The sequence below is a fragment of the Carassius carassius genome, chromosome 29, assembly GCF_963082965.1.
Source record: "Carassius carassius chromosome 29, fCarCar2.1, whole genome shotgun sequence".
In the NCBI taxonomy this organism is placed as follows: Eukaryota; Metazoa; Chordata; class Actinopteri; order Cypriniformes; family Cyprinidae; genus Carassius; species Carassius carassius.
In genome coordinates, this window is record NC_081783.1 from 5,311,805 (window position 1) to 5,334,836 (window position 23,032).

At 38.4% G+C, this 23,032-nt stretch overlaps 1 protein-coding gene across 1 annotated transcript in view; it reads left to right on the plus strand.

Moving 5' to 3' along the window:
* LOC132109454 (cohesin subunit SA-2-like) overlaps positions 1-23,032 on the plus strand; it is a 36,490-nt gene that overhangs the window by 6,955 nt on the left and 6,503 nt on the right. Inside the window, exons 2-21 of the mRNA XM_059515532.1 lie at positions 15,111-15,243; positions 15,347-15,425; positions 15,528-15,671; positions 15,840-15,936; positions 16,886-16,962; positions 17,041-17,245; positions 17,324-17,475; positions 19,105-19,178; positions 19,304-19,427; positions 19,550-19,648; positions 19,819-19,898; positions 20,543-20,650; positions 20,852-20,963; positions 21,305-21,422; positions 21,519-21,622; positions 21,729-21,821; positions 21,911-22,000; positions 22,103-22,306; positions 22,649-22,719; positions 22,814-22,901. Of these exons, the coding sequence (XP_059371515.1) occupies positions 15,200-15,243; positions 15,347-15,425; positions 15,528-15,671; positions 15,840-15,936; positions 16,886-16,962; positions 17,041-17,245; positions 17,324-17,475; positions 19,105-19,178; positions 19,304-19,427; positions 19,550-19,648; positions 19,819-19,898; positions 20,543-20,650; positions 20,852-20,963; positions 21,305-21,422; positions 21,519-21,622; positions 21,729-21,821; positions 21,911-22,000; positions 22,103-22,306; positions 22,649-22,719; positions 22,814-22,901 (2,163 nt within the window). The 5' untranslated portion in view covers positions 15,111-15,199. The remainder of the gene's footprint in view (positions 1-15,110; positions 15,244-15,346; positions 15,426-15,527; positions 15,672-15,839; positions 15,937-16,885; positions 16,963-17,040; positions 17,246-17,323; positions 17,476-19,104; positions 19,179-19,303; positions 19,428-19,549; positions 19,649-19,818; positions 19,899-20,542; positions 20,651-20,851; positions 20,964-21,304; positions 21,423-21,518; positions 21,623-21,728; positions 21,822-21,910; positions 22,001-22,102; positions 22,307-22,648; positions 22,720-22,813; positions 22,902-23,032) is intronic.

A 23,032-nucleotide genomic window follows, 5' to 3' on the forward strand; every position in this document is an offset into this window, starting at 1 on the left:
TACACACATTTAAAATCAGCGCGCGTGTGTGTGTGTAAAACTGCCACTGGAGAAAAAAAATAAATAAATAAAAAAAATAATAAATCCCTACCGACCAATGACCTCAACTGACAACCAACCGGAACCAAACTTTTTTTTTTAAGCTAAGCTAAAACATACCAAAATTTTAGATGAGCGTGAACTATCCCTTTAAACCTACCCAAACCTGTCCCTAACATTACTTGTGTCCCACCTCAATAGCAGCAAAAGTGTTTTGCAGTACAATATGAAAACAAATTTTTTTTTACCAAAGGTTTAGTTAAAAAAGAAAAGATTCCTCCTAACCCAGCTTAAGAGGCAAATCTAAATTAATTGATTGTCTGAAAGTGTAAAGTGCAGTGGCTCTGGAACATCTCAACCAAAGGTATGAGTTTAGTGTGGGACTGTGTGTTTGCACATTAATAGATCTTGTTATTACAAATGTCCCACATAAATACTCGTCAGTTTCTGTATTTGCCAATGATATTAGTGACCACGGTGTTGTGGCAGTAGTTAGAAACATGAAGTTAATTCAGCAAAATCCAAAAATTATTACGAGATGTTTCATTAAATATTTCTATGAACAAGCATTCTTATACGATCTTGTTCAAATTGATTGGAACAAATTGTTCTAATACCAGATGTTGGTTGCACATGGGAATATTTTTATGATAATTTTATGCTAATTATTAATAAGCAGGCACCCATAAAAAAAAACTAGAGTTAAATGTCGTGATAATCCGTGGTTCTCGATTGCATTACGTGATCTCATTCAAGAGCGGGATGCTGCATGGGCTGAGGCTAGACAAACAAATCTAAGTTCTAAATAAATGCACGGTGGCGACCAGAAAGGCTAAATCAGAATATTTCCTTGATAAAACTACAATAAATTCAACAAACTCTAGGAAGTTTTGGGGGGATATTAAGTTCTTAACTGGTAATAAAACTACAGACCTTCCTTCCAGTAAGGCTGGGCGATATGGAGCAATATGTATATCTCGATATCTTTATAGGAAAAATAACCCCCCAAAAACTACTGCAAAAACAAATATGCCAAATATTACGTTTAGGGCCCTATGAAATGTTTTATTTTTTTCTTCACCATATGTTTTATTACATTTACATTTATTCATTTAGCAGACGCTTTTATCCAAAGCGACTTACAGATGAGGACAGTGGAAGCAATCAAAAACAACAAAAAGAGCAATGATATATAAGTGCTATAACAAGTCTCAGTTAGGTTAACACAGTACACATAGAATGGTATTTTAAATAATATAAAGAAAACAGATAGAATAAAAAAAGAATAGAGCAAGCTAGTGTTAGAGGTCTTTACACATACATACATACACACACATAGAATTGCATAATTAATGAAAAGAAAATAGAATATAAAAAGATTAGAAAGGTAGTTAGATTTTTTTAAAGAATAGAATTAGAATATTGAGAGTTAAAGTTATAGGGTCAAATGGAGAACATGCATTTTTACTAGTTCTCTACACGCGAGGGGAGGGAGGACAAAAGCAAGGAGGCGGGGGGCGAGCCCAGCACAGAGAAGGCGAACAAGCAAAGTGGCGGAATCAGAATTAAATATAAACAATATATCGATATATACCATATGTCAAAATCCATAATGTGTTAAAAAAATATCTCGATATATTTTAAATATACAGTACGTAACAGACGTACAGTACAGGATACAGTACATCTACAGCCGTTTTAAAAGTTTTGAATGATATAGTGGAGTCCTTAGATGACAAGAAACACTGTGCATGTCTTTTTGTCGACTTATCAAAGGCCTTCGACACTGTGGATCATGACATGTTACTAAAAAGGCTTCGATCAGTAGGACTATCAGAAAATGTTGTCTTGTGGTTTAGTTCTTATTTAAGGGGATTATTTATTTTAGGGTAGTCCCTCAAGGATCTGTGCTAGGACCACTATTGTTCAGCATATATGTAAATTGTTTAGATTTTAATATTGAAAATACAAGGTTCCATTTTTACTAGGGATGTGCACGGATAGTCGAACATTCGAATATTCGTTCTGCTCTAATTATTCGATAAATAAAAATGATATTCGAATTTCGCAAAAAAAAAAAAAAAAAAAGTTCACAATAAAACCTAATTTGGTCACTTTCTGTGATTCTCCACGGCATATTTGAAGGTGTATGCAAGCAAAAAATAATTAATGAATGATTAAGGGGCCATTCACATATCGTGCCTAATAAGGCGTGGAAAAGGCTATGCGCGCAGCTTTCTCCTTCTTTCCAAAGCGCTCGGGCAGAAGCGCTCCTGAGGCGACGCGTTCTCTCCATGAAGACGCGGAAATTTCATCAAAGGATAAATTGATTTGCAGCACAAAAAAAAAATCGCTTTTAGTAGCTCTGCTACTAAATTTATTTCAAAATGGCAATCCATATACAGCTATGATCAGCTGTTCCTTCATCTTGGCTGAGCTTTCAACGTTGTTACAGGAAAGAATGAAGCTGAATGTTTAGTTCTTGTCACATGACCTGCGGTGCGCTTGCGGCATTCTGAAAGTTGAGATGTTTTTAACTCGATGCTGTTCGGACACGCCTGGAAAAAACGGGACCGCGTCGCACCGCGTGCGCATCGCGACCGCGTCGCTTCCATTATGAGCGCGCATACCGCGCGCCTACATTGAAAATAACGAACTTGAGCATGCAAAAGACGCGATATGTGAACACCCCCTAAAAGAACTGCGGTCTTCTAGTACTTCAAATATGCCGTGGAGTATCACAGAAAGTGATCCAAGAACATTGTCGCGGCATCTATCAAGCAACGAATAAACACCGCTAACTTGGAGAATGCAGTGAAAACTCCTCTTCTCGCGTCTGCCCTAGACCCTCGGCACAAACATCTCAGGTTTCTCGATGAAAACATGAGAGAAGTAAGAAAAAAAACCTTTTTTGAACATTATCAGAACATTTTCCTTGATGCGAGTGGTGCGGATGCAGTCGCCACGATGAAGAAGATGCAATGCCCACTCGTCCGAAAAGGCTGAGCCAGTTCTAGCGATGTTTACAGAGAGTCCAGCCGAGAGGAGTGGGAACAGTTCTTGCTGGAGCCATGTATTCCACCAGATGAGGATCCCATTTAGTGGTGAAACGAAAACACGAAGCGCTTCACAAAACGTATTCGCTTAGCACACCATTATTTGTGAGTCCCGCCAACGTCTGTGCCGTCAGAGCGCGTTTTCTCCGCGGTCGGCCTTATTGTTAACAGACTAAGGAGCCGACTTTCCCCCAATCATGTTTACATGCCCGTATTTCTTAACAAGAACATTTGAAACAATAGAAAAAAAAGCAAAAAAGATTTGCTGACAGTTTAAAAGTTATGTGTAAGCTACATTCTGTACAATAGCCTAATTGCTGCAGGCTGCTTTACGTTTTTTCTTTGTTCACTTTTTTTTTTTTTTTTTTGCTTTTAATCTGTACTTTTGTTTGTTTGCACACATTGTTAAAGGTTTTCAGCTACAAAACGCGATGTGTAATGTTCAAGCTTATTGTAAGCTTGTTCAAAATGACGAAAACAAATGTTGCTGAAAAATAACGTTTGACTCATTAAACTTAATTTAAATAAACGAATATTCGAATATTCGTTTTTTGTGAGCTCAAAGATTCGAATGTGATATTTGTGGAAAACGCCCATCCCTAATTTTTACGCTGATGACACTATTATATATTGTTCAGCTTCCTCTAAGCAACAGTCTGTAGCCTTTTTACAGTCTGCTTTCGATATAATCCAAAAAACTTTTGTGCCTTGAAGCTGGTCTTAAATGAGAAAAAAACTAAATATGTTATTTTCAAACTCCAAAATTTCTGCTGAAAATTCAATTTCTCTTCTGACTTTTCAGGGTAGTCTGATTACATCAGTATCGGAGTACAAATACCTTGGTATTATTATCGATAATACATTACGTTTTGTTGCACATATCAAACATCTGAGGCAAAAACTTAAGAAAAAATTTGAATTTTATTTTAGAAACAAGTCATGTTTTTCATTTAATGCGAGGAAGAAACTAGTGTCTGCTACCTTTTTAACAGTTCTTGACTACGGGGATTGTAGTGTATCAGCACGCGTTCTCTTATCTTCTTGTTTCTTTGGATGCTCTGTACCATGGTGCTCTTAGATTTATAACTGGCTGTAGATTTTCAACACACCATTGTGACCTTTAAAAAATGGTTGGTTGGTCACCGTTGAATATTAGAAGGCAAAACCATTGGTATCTCTTGATTTACAAAGCTATATTGGGTTATTTGCCCTCTTATCTTTGCAGTCTTATTAAACAGAAATTGCCCGGTCATTATTCACTACGCTCTAAATCGATCCACAACCTGTGTGTGCCATTTTGCTAGAACCAAGTTGGAAAAAAAAACCTCTTTTAAATATGCTGCGGCCTCAGATTGGAATCTTTTCCAGACTGAGATGAAGTTAAAAAATGTAGTATCTTGTGGTCACTTTAAATATTTTTTAATAATCATCAGAGTAAATTAATGGTGTGTAAATGTTTCTAATCAGATGCATGTTTTTATATCTATGAAATGTTTGTTTATGTTTGTGTGTTGTAACTTCGATGTAAAATTGTCTATATAAACTCAGCTGCCTATCTTGGCCAGGACACTCCTGTAAAAGAGATTTTAATCTCAGTGAGTCCTCTTTCCTGGTTAAATAAATAAATTTGTCTGAGCAGTGGCAGATGAACAAGACTTTACAGTGAATGTGAGCTCATTCTGAACTGATGCTGTATTCAGGTTTTTGTTATTGAAATGATTTCTTAAAATATTAATTCCCCTTTTTCTAATACCACCGGTCTTTCACTGGCAATAGCAGATCTTGTTTATGACTGGGATGTGAACTTAATGCCGTTGGCTATTTGCAAATATGCTATTTGATATGTGCTGGCTCAACACCCTGTTTCATTGTGAAACAGCCATTTAGTGAGGTCTTCATGGATAATCATGGAACTCTTTCATTCAGTGAGTGAGCTTTATATTAAATCGTTAATTAAATTGTGTTGTTGTTGTGTATGTGTTATGAACAGGTGGTTGTGACTTCAGGAATATTTTACTGCAGAGCTGTGTTCATCTCATGGGCTGATAATATCATATTGCTCTAATATCTTCCTCCTCTGCTGAGCATGTCAAAGAGCTTTTTTATTTTAAGTTATAACTAACTGGTTTAGAAAGCAATTGTAGTTCATAGAAAAATTATCATGGCTGTCCTGTTATTCATAATTAAATTTGAAGTGATACTTGTTGTTTTATCTTCCATAGAAGAAAGTCATACAGTTTTGAAAGACACAAGGGGGATCGAATGATGACCGATTTTAGAGCTTCTCGATAATGACAAAAATTAACTAAAAACTATAAAGGGCCCCTATTACGGGTTAATATGGGTTATGAAAGGTGGGTTATGAATGGTTCATATTTTGGTTTTGGGAGTCCCCAACAACAGGTTGACATGCAAGCAAGGTCAAAAAACATCTTCATTGTCTTATAATATGCATTTTATTTGACCTTTTTTGCTCAACGACTCCCAAACGGTTCGCTCAACGATTCTTTTTCCAAACCCCTCGTTTGCGTGACGCTAAACTGGGGTGATTGGTCTGATGACCCAGTCTGTTGTGATTGGTCTGCTGCGTGCAGTGCATGTCAACACCCATCACCATTACTTAGCCAAACAGCCATGGTATAGCCGTAATGATAAAGCACTACAGTTTGTACACCAACGTATTGCTCTATTCTTTGTACAATTACCTCACAAACAAGCAGAAAAAGAAAATAAAGAATTCCGAAAGTGCAGTATGCGTTGCGAAAGCTAGACAGAAAATACCAGCAATTTTACGTACCTATAAGACCCAGTGACGTCGAAAGCGACCTCTTGTGTTGCGTTCACACCAAACGCGAATAGAGCGTCTGGCGTGAGTGATTTCAATGTTTAGTCAATGTAAAGACGCGCTTACACGCGTCTGGAGGTCTTGCGGTGCGGTAGACGATTTTTACAATCGATTTAATGAACACTTATGTCTTAAAAATCGAAAATGACAGCCCTAAAAAATATATATATATATATATATATATATATATATATATATATATATATATATATATATATATATATAAAATAGTATATAATATAAATAATATTATTATTATTATTTATTTTTAAAACATTATTTTATTTTTATTTATATATATAAAATATTATTAAATTTTTTCAGCAGGCAAGATTATAATGGTATAACTAATTTTATAGAATTAAATTAGTTACTGAATTTCACTGGAAATATTTATTTTTTATATAAATAAAGAACTGTATTTCTTCAGTCAATTATTAAAGTATTACATGTTACACTGTATTTGGGAATTTAAGAACAAGTGGAAAATGTGCTGAATTTACATTCGTTTTAAACGCGGAGCCAGGCGCGAGTCGACACAGGTTGCGCACGTGCGTTGAGCCTCATCCATACTGCCAGTTGCGCTCGTGGAGATTTGCGGTGCAGGGCAGCGCGAGAATATAACCTAGCATTAACGAAACAAGCTGCGTGAGTGTAGCAAGTGTGAACGGCTCGTCCGTAAAGCGGGATTCGCGTCGCGTAGGGAAGAGAGTGGTGAGTATGAGAAGCATTCAGAGACACAGGCTGTGTGCGGTCTCCTGAATTGCTAACATGCAATAAGAGATGCTCTTGATATGCATTGTGACGCAGCTCTTGTAAATTATCTTTTTTGTTAAGCTTAAGTTACATAACGTTTTTCTTTAGTTTTAATTTGCCTAACTATTGACCTGCTCCTGTAGACACCATAATCCCACTCTGTCTCTCTCCTGCTTTGCGTTTTTTTTTTTAATGGTGGGCGTTTACACAGTTGGCTAGAGCAGAGCTGATTGGGGGGAATGGAGGTGCGCTCACTCCATTGATTAGTAAGACTGTCACTGAAGGCTGCAGTCATGCATATGTTCTGGAACAATGTAATATCGAGTCCACATCGCAGGTTTTTGCGATTAGCAAATCACAACGTCTCAAATCGCGATTTCGATTAATCGCACAGCCCTAGCAAAGAATTTAAGGTTTTTGAGGAAAACATTACAGTGTTTTTCTTTACATAGTAGACTTCAGTAGTGCTCAACGGATTGAAGGTTAAAAATGCAGTTTCAATTAGGGCTGCACGATATTGGGAAAAAATGACATTGCGATATTTTTCTGCAATATGAAATCTAATCAAATTTTTTCTTACAAACAAAAATGGGGTGAGCACACTTACATTCTCATTTTAAATGATTTAAACATCAACACCATCGTGTCAATTGATTAATATGCGCAAGGGAGAGAGAGCAAGACAGCGCTCGTGTTGTTTGAAGACGGTGAGCCTGCGGCCCAGGCTCTCTCGCTCTCTCTCCATCTGTCTCTCTCTCTCTCCCGCTCTTTCTCGCGCGCTCTCTCGCTCTTTCTCTTTCGCACTCTCTCTCGCTCTATCGCGCTCTCTCGCACGCTCTGTCTCTTGCGCTCTCTCTCTCTCTCGCGCGCTCTCTCTCTCTCTCTGCCCTGTTAAACTGACAGGACTTAAAAACACATGCAAATGATAAACTTTCACTCTATGATGGTAAAGCTGTGCAATTAATCCGCAAATCACATTCGTCAAGGGCCGGGGAGCAGCCGGCCCATACAGTTAATGAATAACGGATCAACTACGACAGCCTACATCGCACATCCTGCGATGTGACTATCGTGGATTCGTACATCGCGATATCGATGCTTAAACGACACACCGTGCAGCCCTAGTTTCAATGCAGCTCTACACGATCCCAGCCGAGGAATAAGGATCTTGAGGCCATGTCACCGACATGTCAAACAACCGACCACAGTTCATTTCGTTCATCCTCACGTTTCGAGGCGTGGAGATGTCTTTACTGTTTAAGTCCTTCAGTCAAGACCAGTGTGTGATTTTGAATGTCTTTTGTTGTTTAATTAATATTAAGCACACTGTTGCAGCTGGAATATAGCCCGCTGTCACTTTAAAAGCTGGACAGATCCAATTTACTTTTACGGTGCCTCAGGTGTTGAAATAGGATATATACAGGTTTACACATACTCCATCTGCAGTGCGTATACAGTGCGTATATCTAGCAGCAGCTAGAGAGCATTATTGTAACGCGAAAGCATATTAAAATAATGCACGAGCGTGAATCTCTCTGCTCGCACGCAGATTTCCTTTGGTCACAAAACCAGACGCGCATGCTCAGATTAGGGATGGGCGTTTTCCACAAATATCACATTCGAATATTTGAGCTCACAAAAAACGAATATTCGAATATTCGTTTATTTAAATTAAGTTTAATGAGTCAGAAGTTATTTTTCAGCAACATTTGTTTTCATCATTTTGAACAAGCTTACAATAAGCTTGAACATTACACATCGTGTTTTGTAGCTGAAAACCTTTAACAATGTGTGCAAACAAACAAAAGTACAGATTAAAAGCAAAAAAAAAAAAAAAGTGAACAAAGAAAAAACGTAAAGCAGCCTGCATCAATTAGGCTATTGTACAGAATGTAGCTTACACTTAACTTTTAAACTGTCAGCTTTTTTTCTATTGTTTCAAATGTTCTTGTTAAGAAATACGGGCATGTAAACATGATTGGGGGAAAGTCGGCTCCTTAGTCTGTTAACAATAAAGCCGGCCATGGAGAAAACGCGCTCTGATGGCACAGACGTTGGCGGGACTCACAAATAACGGTGTGCTAAGCGAATAAGTTTTGTGAAGCGCTTCGTGTTTTCGTTTCACCACTGAATGGGATCCTCATCTGGTGGAATACATGGCTCCAGCAAGAACTGTTCCCACTCGTCTCGGCTGGACTCTCTGTAATCATCGCTGGAGAACTGGCTCAGCCTTTTCCGACGAGTGGGCATTGCATTCTCTTCATCGTTGGTGACAGCGGCTGCATCCGCACCACTCGCATTAAGGAAAATTTTCTTTTTTTTTCTTTTTTCTTACTTCTCTCATGTTTTCATCGAGAAACCTGAGATGTTTGTGCCGAGGGTCTAGGGCAGACGCGAGAAGAGGAGTTTTCACTGCATTCTCCAAGTTAGCGGTGTTTATTCGTTGCTTGAGAGATCACTTTCTGTGATTCTCCACGGCATATTTGAAGTACTGTAGAAGACCGCAGTTCTTTTAGGGGGCGTTCACATATCGCGTCTTTTGCATGCTCAAGTTCGTTATTTCCAATGTAGGCGCGCGGTATGCGCGCTCATAATGGAAGCGACGTGGTCGCGATGCGCACGCGGTGCGACGCGGTCCCGTTTTTTCTAGGCGCTTCCGCACAGCATCGAGTTAAAAACATCTCAACTTTCAGAATGCCACAAGCGCGCCGCAGGTCATGTGACAAGAACTACACATTCAGCTTCATCCTTTCCTGTAACAACGTTTAAAGCTCAGCCAAGATGAAGGAACAGCTGATCATAGCTGTATATGGATTGCCATTTTGAAATAAATTTAGTAGCAGAGCTACTGAAAGCGATTTTTTTTGTGCTGCAAATCCATTTATCCTTTGCTGAAATTTCCGCGTCTTCATGGAGAGAACGCGTCGCCTCAGGAGCGCTTCTGCCCGAGCGCTTTGGAAAGAAGGAGAAAGCTGCACGCATAGCCTTTTCCACGCCTTATTAGGCACGATATGTGAATGGCCCCTTAATCATTCATTTATTATTTTTTGCTTGCATACACCTTCAAATATGCCGTGGATAATTTTTTTTTTTTGCAAAATTCGAATATCATTTTTATTTATCGAATAATTAGAGCAGAACGAATATTCGAATGTTCGACTATCCGTGCACATCCCTAGCTCAGATACAAGCTGCTCTTGCCCGGAGAGAGTGCACGCACTTAAAACGTGTCTCTCATCTAGCTCAAACGGTGTCCTGTGCACTCTCTCTATGCTCATGTGCTAAACAGGGCTGTGACGGGGGCTGATTTTTACCACCGCGGTAGTCATGGACTAACAAGCGCCGGTGGCGCGGTGTTGATATTTACATTTTTTTTTAAATTTTATATATATATATATATATATATATATATATATTAGTGTGAAAATTTGCTCGTTAACGAAGGCGATAATTTTTTTTTTCAGTTTAACGTATCAAAATATTTAACGTAGGGGTGGGGATGGCCACCCACTTCACTCTATTATCACTCTATTATCAGGTGCAAGTTAAGCGAGCACGGAAAAGGTCCTGTGCTCAAAGGCGCGGGTGCGGGCTTCCTTTGTGAGTATATCAAACTGCGAAATAAACTATGTGCAAGCAGTGTTGTGGTCAGTTAATTCATGGAATTACCAAAAAAGGTGATTTAAAGCTGACTTAAACTGTGCATGCATGTAATATTTTAGATATAAGCAGGATATATATATATATATATATATATATATATATATATATATATATATATATATATATATATATATATATATATATATATATATATATATATCAGAGTTTCCGCTTGAAAAAAATGGTGCTGGTCAGGTTTCGTTTTCCGGACATTTTGATGATATGCCGGTCAAATATCGCCTCTTAATTAGTCAAGTTGAGGAAAACTGAAAGCAGTTTATGTAACTAAAAAAAAAACATCTTTCACATCTTTTATCGCATGCAGTTTGAACGCTCTGATCCATTAAGATGGGCTCAGAAAAAAAAAGACATAATCAGGCTGTATATGCAACATGTTTATTAGCCTAACTTTCAAATAGATGAAAAAAAAACATGAACGTCTGATTGGCATCAATCAACCAATTGTTTTTTACTATGGTTTCACATTTCACCTTAACTGTCACTCACGTTTTTGAAGATAGACTTGAATGTGCATGATACAAACCTAAATTTTTATAATTCATGACTGAAAACATTTTGTAACATGATTTTGATGTGCCATTTACATGGTAATGCAATGTCTGATTTTAAAATGGGTTTTAAAGGATGAATTTTGAGATTTTATGTTTTCAAGTGATATATAACTTCTGATGATTTCTAAAACATGATAGAGAAAAAGGCAACGAGGAAGTCTTTTTTTTAAACAAAGGTCAAAACTCATTTTGTAATGTAGATTTCTGAGGGTGCACTCTTGTCATAAATTAATCTATTACTTTTCCTACATAATTTTTAACAAATAATATTGGAAAAATATATATTTGGGAGTCTTGAACCTTTCCAACGATATATAGTTTGTCAGGATTAGATTAGATTTGATTGTAATATAGTATAGTCAACGTAGGCGTCCCGTATACGGGACGGGGTGACAGTTAACAGGTTAAGATGGGCTCAGAAAAAAATACGCACCACAGACGGAGTGTGTGAGCCTGGCGTTACGTAGGCATATGCCCAGTCTGTTCTGTTCTCGCGCTCCATTTTGGCGTGCTGCATTCTGATTGGATCAGATAGCATACTGCGGTAGGTCGGGGCCATGGAGAATCATGCTATAAAGAGATTTAGAAATCGTGCATGTTCAAATCGTTAATACAATTAAACGCACAGCCCTAGTATATATGTCCGTTTAGGTGCGCACCTCGAGTTAATCAGATTATTTTATGTTCGTGTTCTGATCCGTCTCTGAGCACATCCACATAAATCCTCCTAGCAGTTAATTTCATGTTTTTAAAAACACAAATGCGTCAACTAAAATCAAGCACATCCCATTTAGCAAAAGTCACGTGACATGATTTGCATGTGAAATTAGGCTTTTATGGAGGAGTGAAAGCACAACACTGGAAAGAGAGCGGAATAGGCTGCCGTAATAATCATTTTCATGGAGGCAGACATTTATTTTATTTAATTCCTGTGGCTCAGTGGTAGAGCATTGCGTTAGCAGTGCAAAAGGTTGTGGGTTCGATTCCCAGGGAACACATGTTAGGCAGAAAATGTATAGCCTGAATGCCCTGTAAGTCGCTTTAGATAAAACCGTTTGCTAAATGCATAAATGTATTTATTTTGTTATTTAGAAAAGGGGTTTGTGTTGGAGAGTAGTGTTACGTGTTAAGTGTGCTTTTAAATATCATTAACTTAAGAAAGGAAGAAATAATTCAGAAGGCAAAAATATCTGCTTTATATATCTACTGTTGTTGTTGTTGTTTTGAAATGGTGCTATTGATAGTTTTCACGTGACGTCTCATCCTTATATGAACACCTAATGAAGCTTTGCTCCACTGACCGACAGTTAATTTTACATAGGTAACATTAAGTAGTGTAGTGAAATCAGAGCTGCACGATTGACAAAAATCATAATAATATAAACACAAGGGAATATTTCAGTATTATCACAATTTACATTGATGTTTATACCATTGTTTGATGCAGATGCATGCCGTATTCTTAGATGGAAAATAAGTTGAAAACACTAACTAAACAACTATTAGTGCTTGTCTATAGTATTAAGCCTCAAATATCAATTAAACATCGGATTGGTTTCTTGTTTAAATTATAAAAGAGTACAAATATGAATGGTATTATAATGTAGAAAGAAAAAAACTAATCTTAAAGGGTCACTCCACCCATTTGCATTCAGGTCCATTGTTAGAAAACCAGTCATACTATTGAATGGTTGTGCAACATTCTCTCATTTGCCCCTGAGACGAGAGAAATCCACTATTTACCTTTTTCACTTCCTCCTACAATGACGCAAAAATCGTCATTTGACGTCATTGTAGGAGGAAGTGTAAAAAGGGTGGATTTCTGTAAAGACTACAAGCACAAGTAGTCTGCCCATAGGGGGTTGTACCTAATGCGCTAACAGTCCTATCACAGATCAGTGCCCGTGCGTTTGATTTCACCGGGAGAAACTTGGAGGAAAATACTGATTTTTCAGACGGATGCATTGGGGAGGATTTTGATTTAGACTAAGTTATGTTAGAAATGGATGTTCGTGGCTACCTTTATGTGCCACAGTACAGCGACGAGCAGCTAAAAAAAAACATGAAAAGCGTCAAACTAACACAGTAAAACATGGTTGATTTACATCGATAATAGCAAACTTATATATAACTTTTAGCTAAGTGTCTAACGTTACATTATTACGTTACATACTAACTTTACTTACTCATTTCTTGACAAGTGTAACGTTAGTTACTGAGGCAGACACATTAAAACAACAAGCGAGCAAAACATACAAGATATTTAGTTCGTAAACAGAAAAATCATAGGAGATGTGTTTCTTTACAGCAGACGACTATGTCAGTGTGTGTTCTCAGTAGCCACTAGCTGCTAATAGAGTCTAGTCAGAAATAACATTACCTCCAGGCAAATTCGTTTAGTGCTGCTAGAGCTGGTGGTTCCCGACGTTCCTGGCTTTTCGTCGTCGTCTGGCAAGGAAAATACTGAAGGAATTGAGTTTTTCAAAAGTGCGGGTCTCTTCAATCCTAGGGGGTTAGGCGCATAATCTTCCGGCTTGAAATTTAAACTGCACACCGTGTCATTTTTTAGTGCTTCAAGTGTTGTGTCCTCACCGAACTTAGGGTTATTGATAACGTTAGCCCGTATCCACTTTTTGCACAAGTCCGTATCTTTCGGGAATCTGTGAATACTTTTCCTTGTTCTTGAACAACATCCCGGTACTATGCAAGTGCACACCATTTTGTCACAAAAACATTAATTGGGTCGCAAAATAACTCTTCACAACAAATTGTGCCAAATAATTTACAATCGGTAGCGTAGAGGAGAGCTCAACTAATCCACATTGATGGGCGGAGTAGTGGGAGTGGCCTGCGGAGCTGAGTATTGCAATGCACTATGGGGATTGTTGTCTACAGTCCACAAGCTCTAAAAAGTTATTTTCTGCCTTTTATAGGCCCAGAAGGACCAAAATAATAAAAAAATGATACTATTCTACTACATATATGACCCACTTTCAATACACATTCATGTCTCCACGGGTGGAATGACCATTTAAGCATGCAGAATAACATAACAAAGTGGACTTTGAATGATTAATTGCCGCTGTGAACGATTACGTAATTGTGGCGTCCTTAATTGTAATTGTGACTAGAAATTTGATTAATTGTGCAGCCCTAATTAAAATGCAGATATTATAATTCAGCGTAAACCTTATTGATTATGTACATTTTGTACAGGGAAGCAGATGAACCCAGAATATAAACACAATGTGCAAAGTTTCACATTAAATGGTTTCCCATAGAAAACCATTATAAGGAGAACACTGAACTGTTAAGTGGATTGCGTTCATATACCACTCGGTTTCATCTGCTTGCCTATGTAAATTATGCATCATTAATATGGTGATTACTGAATTTTATCTTTTAATATTACAGTTTTAAATATATTAAGGCACTCTCAGTGTTTTTAATGATTGAAATATTTTGGCATCATGTGACTGAAAGCTATGAATTACTAGAAATAAGGAGGTGCAGGCTCCTTCAGCTTTCACTGGAGTTCCTTCACCCTGACTGAAAGAACCTCAGAGTGATCAACTCAGGAGCGCTGATATGGAGCCATACTGCCTCCCTGTGGTTACAATATAACGGCATTTGCTCTGCTTGACCATAATGACAGACTGATTGAAATTATAGGCATAGTAAAGCAAACAAACTAATTATGTTTTTGGAAGCATTTTGATTTTAATAGCCCACATATACTACTGCACTGAACATTTTTTATAATTGTGTTGTATAATTTTTGGGATAAACAATAATCCATGGCTTGACCATTGGAATTCTGCAACAGCTATACAAACGGTTTTTAATTTTATAATTTGGTTGCCACTCAACCTTTGATGAGACCTTGCAAACCATTTTTTTCATACAGTAGTTTGAGTCAACACTGTACACTGTGACATTCAGACTGTATTAAAATGCACCTCTCGTAGCTTGAGAACATGAAAAAACTGAGATGCGACAGCCAGCTGACGCATATGAATATAAGCCAGCAATTAAAAAATGAGTTCAAAAACAGCCAAAATTTATTTATAATACCAAGCAAGAATTCATAGATTACTGATGTCATGTGCTTGCTTTTCACTAAAAATGTGTGATTTTAAATGTTAGTTTTTTCTCCCCATTTTGTGTATGTTTTTTTAGGTTTATGAGACAGAAGTACCCGCTGTTGCCCTGCGTGTATGAAGACAAAGCCTTTGATAAGTTGAAGTGGACCAGAAGATGTTAAAGAAATGATAGCTGCACCGGAATTACAAACAGAGTTTCATTTTGCTCAGTGAGTGCACAAACACACAGGAGTAATGAATACAGATTGTGTGCATGTATGCGTTCACACGTTCGCCTTCACTCTCATAACATTGATCTGTTTGTGTGAACAGGGACACTGACACCCGATTCTCATCAGACACTGATTTCGATGATCCTGATGGGAGGAATATCATTATCGGGAAGGGGAAGGTATGAGTGGACTTTGACATTTTTGATTATCAGAAATCCTTTACAAGATTCCACAAGGTTGATCCAGTTCGTCAGTGTTGAACTGTGTTGTCACTGCTTCAGGCGAAGAAAGGAAAGAAGGGCCCTGGAGAGAAGGGGAAGGGAGTGGGGAAAGGGCCTGGACGCATGAACGGTCACCACCAGGAAAACGGCATGGAAAATGTGATGCTTTTTGAAGTGGTCAGGCTGGGAAAGAGTGCCATGCAGGTCAGTGAGCATATTACCGGCTTTTACACCGCCCTCTGTCTCGCTCTGGCATTCACATCTTAAATTCCCTCGTGTGGGTTTGTGGCAGGAGAATATGCAGACATATGTACCGCTGTGTAGTCCAGCAGATTTTGACCTTTGCGAGATTTCTGCTCTCCTCTTTTGCAGTCGGTCGTTGATGACTGGATTGAGTCCTACAAACATGACAGAGACGTTGCACTTCTCGACTTGATCAATTTCTTCATCCAGTGCTCTGGCTGCAAAGGTTTGGATGTCATTTCTCATGTGATCTGATCTGCACTCGTAAAGAATAAGTGCTGTATGACAGACATAATTATGATAGTTACAGGGATAGTTTCAAATTAAAAGTCTTTTATTGCTTATTCATAACTATATCATTCCAGTCTGCATTTTTTTTTTCTTTTTTTTTTTGGAGCAATAAATAAGATATTCTGAAGAATGTTTGCACTGCTGCCTTCCTTATAATGAAAGTGAATGAGGGCTAGGGTTATCAAGCTCCAAAAAGACTTAAAACCGCAATAAAATTGGTTCTCATGTTATATTCAATCCATATCTTTGTGTGAGGAGCAGACCAAAATTTTAACCCAGGTCATTACTCATTAAAAATCTGGCCTTGAAAAGCTTGCAAAAACTGCAGCGCATTGCAACCGGATTATAAGCGCACCTTCAATGAATGGCCTATTTTAGAACTGTTTTCATATATAGGGTGCAATGGATTATAAGGTGCATAGAATAGAAGATACTGTTGTCAAACGTTTGACTGGGGCGGTTATGCATCCACTAGATGGAGCTGTGCTAAAGGGAATGTCAACATTTTGACAGAGCGCCTTGATCCATATATAAGGCGCTCCGGATTATAAGGCGCACTGTCGTTTTTTGAGAAAATTAAAGGCTTTTAAGTGTGCCTTATAGTGCGGAAAATACGGTATATGGAGAAAAAAAAAAAGAGTTGCTTTCTGCTTAACAATTCTATGTTCTATGAAAGCAATAAATAATGACAGAATTTGTCATTAAAGTTTGCTTTTAGCAGTGCATTTTCCTCTTTCAAAAAAAACAAAAGCTACAAATAAATGAATTGGCTGGTGCAGCATGTTCTGGGCAAACTATAAACACATCAGTTTTGTTTCTTAATGGTAATACTTTTTCAAACATACCAAACTTTTTAAGTCTCATTTTGAGTGTTATTTTTGCAGGTGTTGTCTCTGGTGAGATGTTCCGCAACATGCAAAACTCTGAGATCATCAGGAAGATGACAGAAGAGTTTGATGAGGTAAATTCCCGCTTTGAATAATTTTTTTGAATTATTTTATAATCCCACACTAACCAGTGAGAGTTGATGTTATTGTAGGACAGCGGTGATTACCCGCTCACCATGGCCGGGCCGCAGTGGAAGAAGTTCAAGTCTAGTTTCTGCGAGTTTATTGGCGTGTTGGTGCGGCAGTGTCAGTACAGCATCATCTATGACGAGTACATGATGGACACGGTCATCTCACTGCTCACCGGTCTCTCTGACTCTCAAGTCCGTGCCTTCAGACACACCAGCACACTGGCAGGTCAGTGTCTCTTCTGCTTTGTAAATCCGAACTTTGTTTTGATTAGTCCAAATAAAGCGTTATGCTTTTTCTCCATAGCTATGAAACTGATGACGGCCCTCGTGAATGTAGCTCTGAACCTCAGCATTAACATGGACAACACTCAGCGGCAGTACGAAGCAGAGAGGAACAAGATGATTGGCAAGAGGGCCAACGACAGACTAGAACTCCTGCTTCAGAAACGAAAGGAGGTGAGTGTTATCTAAGACCGAGATGCAGCATAGGTCTGAATAAATTCTGTTTGTTGGCATTGTCTTAGAGCAACCTTGAAAGCCGAAAGAGTAAATAAATGAAGCCTTCAGAGGAACAGGGGATTCATTGCGCTCTTCCCTGTGGAGATTCACTTCCCTTTGCGTCATTGTGCCAGGGCACTGCAGCGTTTGCTGCTTTCCTTCCAAACACCTATGCATGTGTTGGCCAACAGCCACAAAAACGCACTACCAACCAAACACTTGGCACGTTTCATCTGTGCTCTTTCCCCCTACTTTAAAGCAAAGTTAACATGGATAAAGCAATTTAAAAAAGGATCCTATTCTAATGAGAATTCTGTGTTTATTGTGGGCTCTCGGGTCAACCGCAGCGCCCGTGGGGTTAGAGCTCGCCTAAATTGCTGTAAGTACCAAAGCTGTGTGTAACTGGTGCTGTAAATTAACTGGGTTATGTAATAACAGGCCCTGCTGTTATGCCATCTGCATGTGTGAGGTTTTATTGATGTCTTGATAGTGTTGTGTTAAACCACTTGGACACACACAGAAGTTGAGTTGTAATATATTTGGCTCAGAGGAATATGACCACATCTGTGGCATGCTCTTGATTTATCTGTTCAGGGAAACTGTGCAGCAAACATACAGCTTTCACCCCATAGATTAAAATTGGTTTTTATGAATTGGTTTTTGTATAGTAGCTGATTGAATGTCCTACAACACTGGTTGTGAACCTTTCTGACTCCAACCATACAATATTCAAATACCCCTTCCCTATGTAGTAGAATTGTAGGTTTCCTCAGTATATCAGCTCTAATGAGAGAAATATTTTTTAATTTATAGCAGTTAGGAGTGTTCCTAGATAACACACCTCTCCAGATAAAAAAAAAAGTGTTCTAAAGTAACATTTAATAATCATTGCAGTTAATTCTAATAGAAATTAAAATGATTACAATTCTGAATTCCAGAAGTTTAAAGCGCTGTTTCTTCAGGAATTCCACTCTTTATAACCAGTGGATTTACATGGCTTTTGTAGTAATTTGTGATTTGCTGGATTAGGATTTTAAGAAATAAAATGTTATAAATATAGATTAAAATGTATATGTCTTTTATAAAACCTTAAACACCATGGACATTTTTGTGACCTATTTTACAGGTCTAAAAATAACACTTTCAAAAACTCATGTCCAGGTTTTTTTGTGGGAACCTTGGTTTTTAACATTTGTTAATAATGGGATGAATTAAGAAATATTTATACGACCTTTTGTTGTTTTGTTTTATATTACTGCAAGAGAGGTTCTAAACATTAACACCATTTCTTAAAGGATCACACCAAAGATGGCTATCATGTTGCACTGTGATCAGATTATGGTCACATGTGGCCATACAGTAAGCATAGGAAACACTAAATGAATCGCATATTTGAGAGCCCTTGACCTGGAAAAAGAGAGAGTGCTGTTATTGCAAATCATAGAAACTGCTGTGGCAGAAGTGTGCAGAAGCTCAAATATAAGAAATTCTTTTGATTTTTAAACACAAACTCTTGTCTAGTAATGCAGCTTACTATTATGTGCCGCCTACAGCAATGATTATAATGAACTGTTGTTTTCTTTACAGTTGCAAGAAAATCAAGATGAGATTGAAAACATGATGAATGCCATTTTCAAGGGTGTCTTTGTTCACCGATATCGGTATGCATATAAACGTTGATTTTCTACCAGCACAAGCTCTCATCACAAATTACTACTTCAGTGATTACTCAATAATACTCAGAAATGTTCCTGTGGGCTTAAGTGCTTCTGTTATTCCTTCTCAGAGATGCGATAGCAGAGATCCGGGCGATCTGCATCGAGGAGATTGGCGTGTGGATGAAAATGTACAGTGATGCATTTCTTAACGACAGCTATCTGAAGTACGTGGGCTGGACGATGCACGACAAGGTAAGGATTCAATCATTTTTCTCTCTTATTTCTTTAATCCCTAAATATAGTGTCAGATGGAGTTAGTCACGACACAATCCTGGAGCTGGAAGGAAATGTAACTCTTCCTCTCTCCCTCTCAGCAAGGTGAGGTGCGTCTGAAGTGTCTCACGGCTCTGCAGGGGCTGTACTATAACCGCGAGCTCAATGCCAGGCTGGAGCTCTTCACCAGCCGCTTCAAGGTGAGAGAACCATCTGGGGAAGCTTCTCATCCAAAACATAGCAAACGCTGGAATTAGTCATCAGAATACTGCTCTGTGAAATGAAGAGTTTAATTTAATAGTTTAGCTTATTTTTTATGTATCTTTTCAATATTTTAAAATAAAATGGATTGTCTGTTTGTCTTCATCAGGACCGCATTGTGTCCATGACGCTGGACAAGGAGTACGACGTTGCAGTGCAAGCAATAAAACTGCTCACACTGGTGTTACAGTATGTATAAAACAGACACCGAATACACTTACTGCTACAGCAGTTACTTGCATCATACCAGAATTAATGATATTTTATTTGACTTATATGTTGGTGAATTGAATTGAATACGAGTTAGAAAGACCACAGAATATTGAGTATGATTTTTTTTTTTTTTCCCAGCATGGAAGGACACATTAAACTGATCAAAATTAGACATTTATAATGCTACTAAACTTTACAAAAAAATACTGAACTTTGTTCGTTAAAACAACAACAAATAAACCGTTGTGCTGGTTTATATCTGTTTAATAAAAGTTTTCAAGCAAATATTAACCAGCACAACTGTTTATTTGTTGTTGTTTTAACACCGATAATAATAGGAAATGTATAATTAACCATTGTAATGAATCACTTAAAAAGATTAATGAACCCATGAGATATTTAATTCAGTCAGATTGTTTGTTTAATGTGTTTAATGTTGTTTGTTGAGTGGTTATTGAATCAAAATAAACTAATTCTTTACTGTTCACTTCAAATGAAATAAGTGTACCTGTAGTACAAAAAAAAAAGATAACTTTGCAGGAAACACTGTAGACACAACTAGCTGTGATAATCAGCATGACAGGATGCTCATATGATGATGATGTTGTTTGTTATTACAGTAGCAGTGATGAAGTTCTGACTGCAGAAGACTGTGAGAGTGTGTACCATCTAGTGTATTCAGCCCACAGACCTGTCGCAGTGGCAGCAGGAGAGTTCCTCTTTAAGAAGTGAGTTTCACTCATTCATGTCCCATGAAGCTTTACATTTCTGCCTTCCTATAAACCCAGTCTCCAACCTAGCGAAAGTCATAAAACAAAACTATTCACTGCATCTAGACTGAGTGGAGACTTGAATGAATAGACATGGTGATTAGATAACAAGAGTTTGAGGTAAACTGAATAGCTTTACATTTTCATCTTTGTTTGCAGACTGTTCAGTCATCGAGACCCTGAAGATGACAGCATGCCCAAGAGACGAGGCAGACAGAGTGTGAATGCCAACCTCATCAAAACCGCTGTCTTTTTCTTCCTGGAGAGTGAGGTGAGCTAACATCAACAACATCATCGCGAAGCAAGTGTCAGTAAATCAAAGCAGAGCTGTTTGTACTATGCATTGACTAATGCAACTAGTCACCAAACAGATAAAAAAAAATGATGATTTTCAAAACGTTTTCTCAAATGTCTACTGCATACATTGATTTTATTTAGTTTTCTACTTAAATATATCTTGAAATGTAATTTTTTTTCCCCATGATGCAAAGCTGAATTTTCAGCAGCCAATACTCCAGACTTCGGTGTCTTTCAGAAATTATTAATATGCATCGAAGGATCATTTTTATTATAGATGTAAGATGTTATAAGGTGTTATTTTTTGATCCTCAGCTTCACGAGCATGCAGCTTACCTAGTGGACAGCATGTGGGACTGTGCAGCAGAGATCCTGAAGGACTGGGAGTGCATGATCAGCCTACTGCTGGATGAGCCACTGCCTGGAGAGGAAGGTCTGACCCAGTGATGCAGCACCAGAACACACAGGGTTGACTTTTACCTGCTCTAAAGGAAGTGGGAGATTAATTACCTTTGCGTGTGTTTTCCAGCTCTGACAGACAGACAGGAGACGGCTCTGATAGAGATCATGCTGTGCACCATCCGTCAGGCTGCAGAGTGCCATCCTCCTGTGGGCAGAGGCACAGGCAAGAGGGTAAGACCTGATGCCACACTCATCGGCCAGACCTTGAAGACAGATCCCTGCTCTCACACATTGCCTCTTACATGCTGTTCTCAATTCTCACTTGATCTTGTTTCAGGTTCTGACAGCGAAGGAGAAGAAGACTCAGCTTGATGACCGGACAAGAATGACGGAGATCTTTGCTATAGCATTGCCAGCTTTACTTTCAAAGGTTAAAGCCTATTGAAATCAAATGCAACATTAAATCGGTTTTACAGAGCATTGTAACCGATAAGTATGTTTTTTTTTTCTTACATGCAGTACTCTGTGGATGCAGAGAAAGTGACAAATCTGCTGCAGCTGCCCCAGTTTTATGATCTGGAGATCTATACCACAGGGCGTTTGGAAAAGGTCTGAACCGCATATCGTTTAAACAGCGCTGAATGAACACTGATTATTCACAATTGGCTGATTTTGCAGCATATAACTGAAAGCCGGTTTTCTCTCTCGTAGCACCTGGATTCATTGTTAAGACAAATCAGAGAGATTGTGGAGAAGCACACGGACACAGATGTGCTCGAGGCTTGCTCTAAAACCTACCATGCCCTGTGCAACGAGGAGTTCACTATCTTTAACCGAGTGGATATCGCCCGTAGCCAGCTCTTGGATGAGCAAGTGGACAAATTTAACCGGCTACTGGAGGACTTCCTGCAGGAGGTGAGGACAGCGAGCACTTTGATGTTGCTCTGTGTTTGCATAGGAACAGCAGTTTGGCTTCCACTGTAACACTGTGTGTGTGTCTGTTTCTCTGTATGGATGAATCCGACTAGTCCACTATCTCTAACTTGATTACTTCATCTAGTAGATATATTTAAGTCTTTATTGTTTAGAGCTACCTTAAGACAGGTCAGTAGACTACTCTCACTAGTCAGTTGTGGAAGTAGTAAATAAAATGCATCCCTAATAGTCAAATCCAACTGTTTTTTTCTGAATGCCGCCGCAATGTATCAGAAGCTGGGAAAGTTTCACTGGTCTATATATGACCTGTTTCCTCCACAGGGTGAAGACCCAGATGAAGATGATGCGTATCAAGTTCTTTCCACACTGAAGAGGATCACAGCTTTCCACAAGTAAGGCTTTCCCCGTCTCATCTCTCTGGTTATTATGAAGTGTTTCTCTCAAACAGATTATCACTTTAGGTAATTTCTTACTTTTTCTGTTTAGTGCTCATGACCTTTCCAAATGGGACCTCTTCACCAGCAACTACAAGTTACTGAACACTGGTATTGAAAACGGAGACATGCCTGAGCAGGTATTGAAGAATTATTGAGGTAGTGCCTGACAGGGCCACACTTTAAAGACATTTTTTAATGACTTTTTCTCTTAATTGAGACTTTATATCTCACAATTAAGGCTTCAATTTTCACCTTTCACTTGTTATAG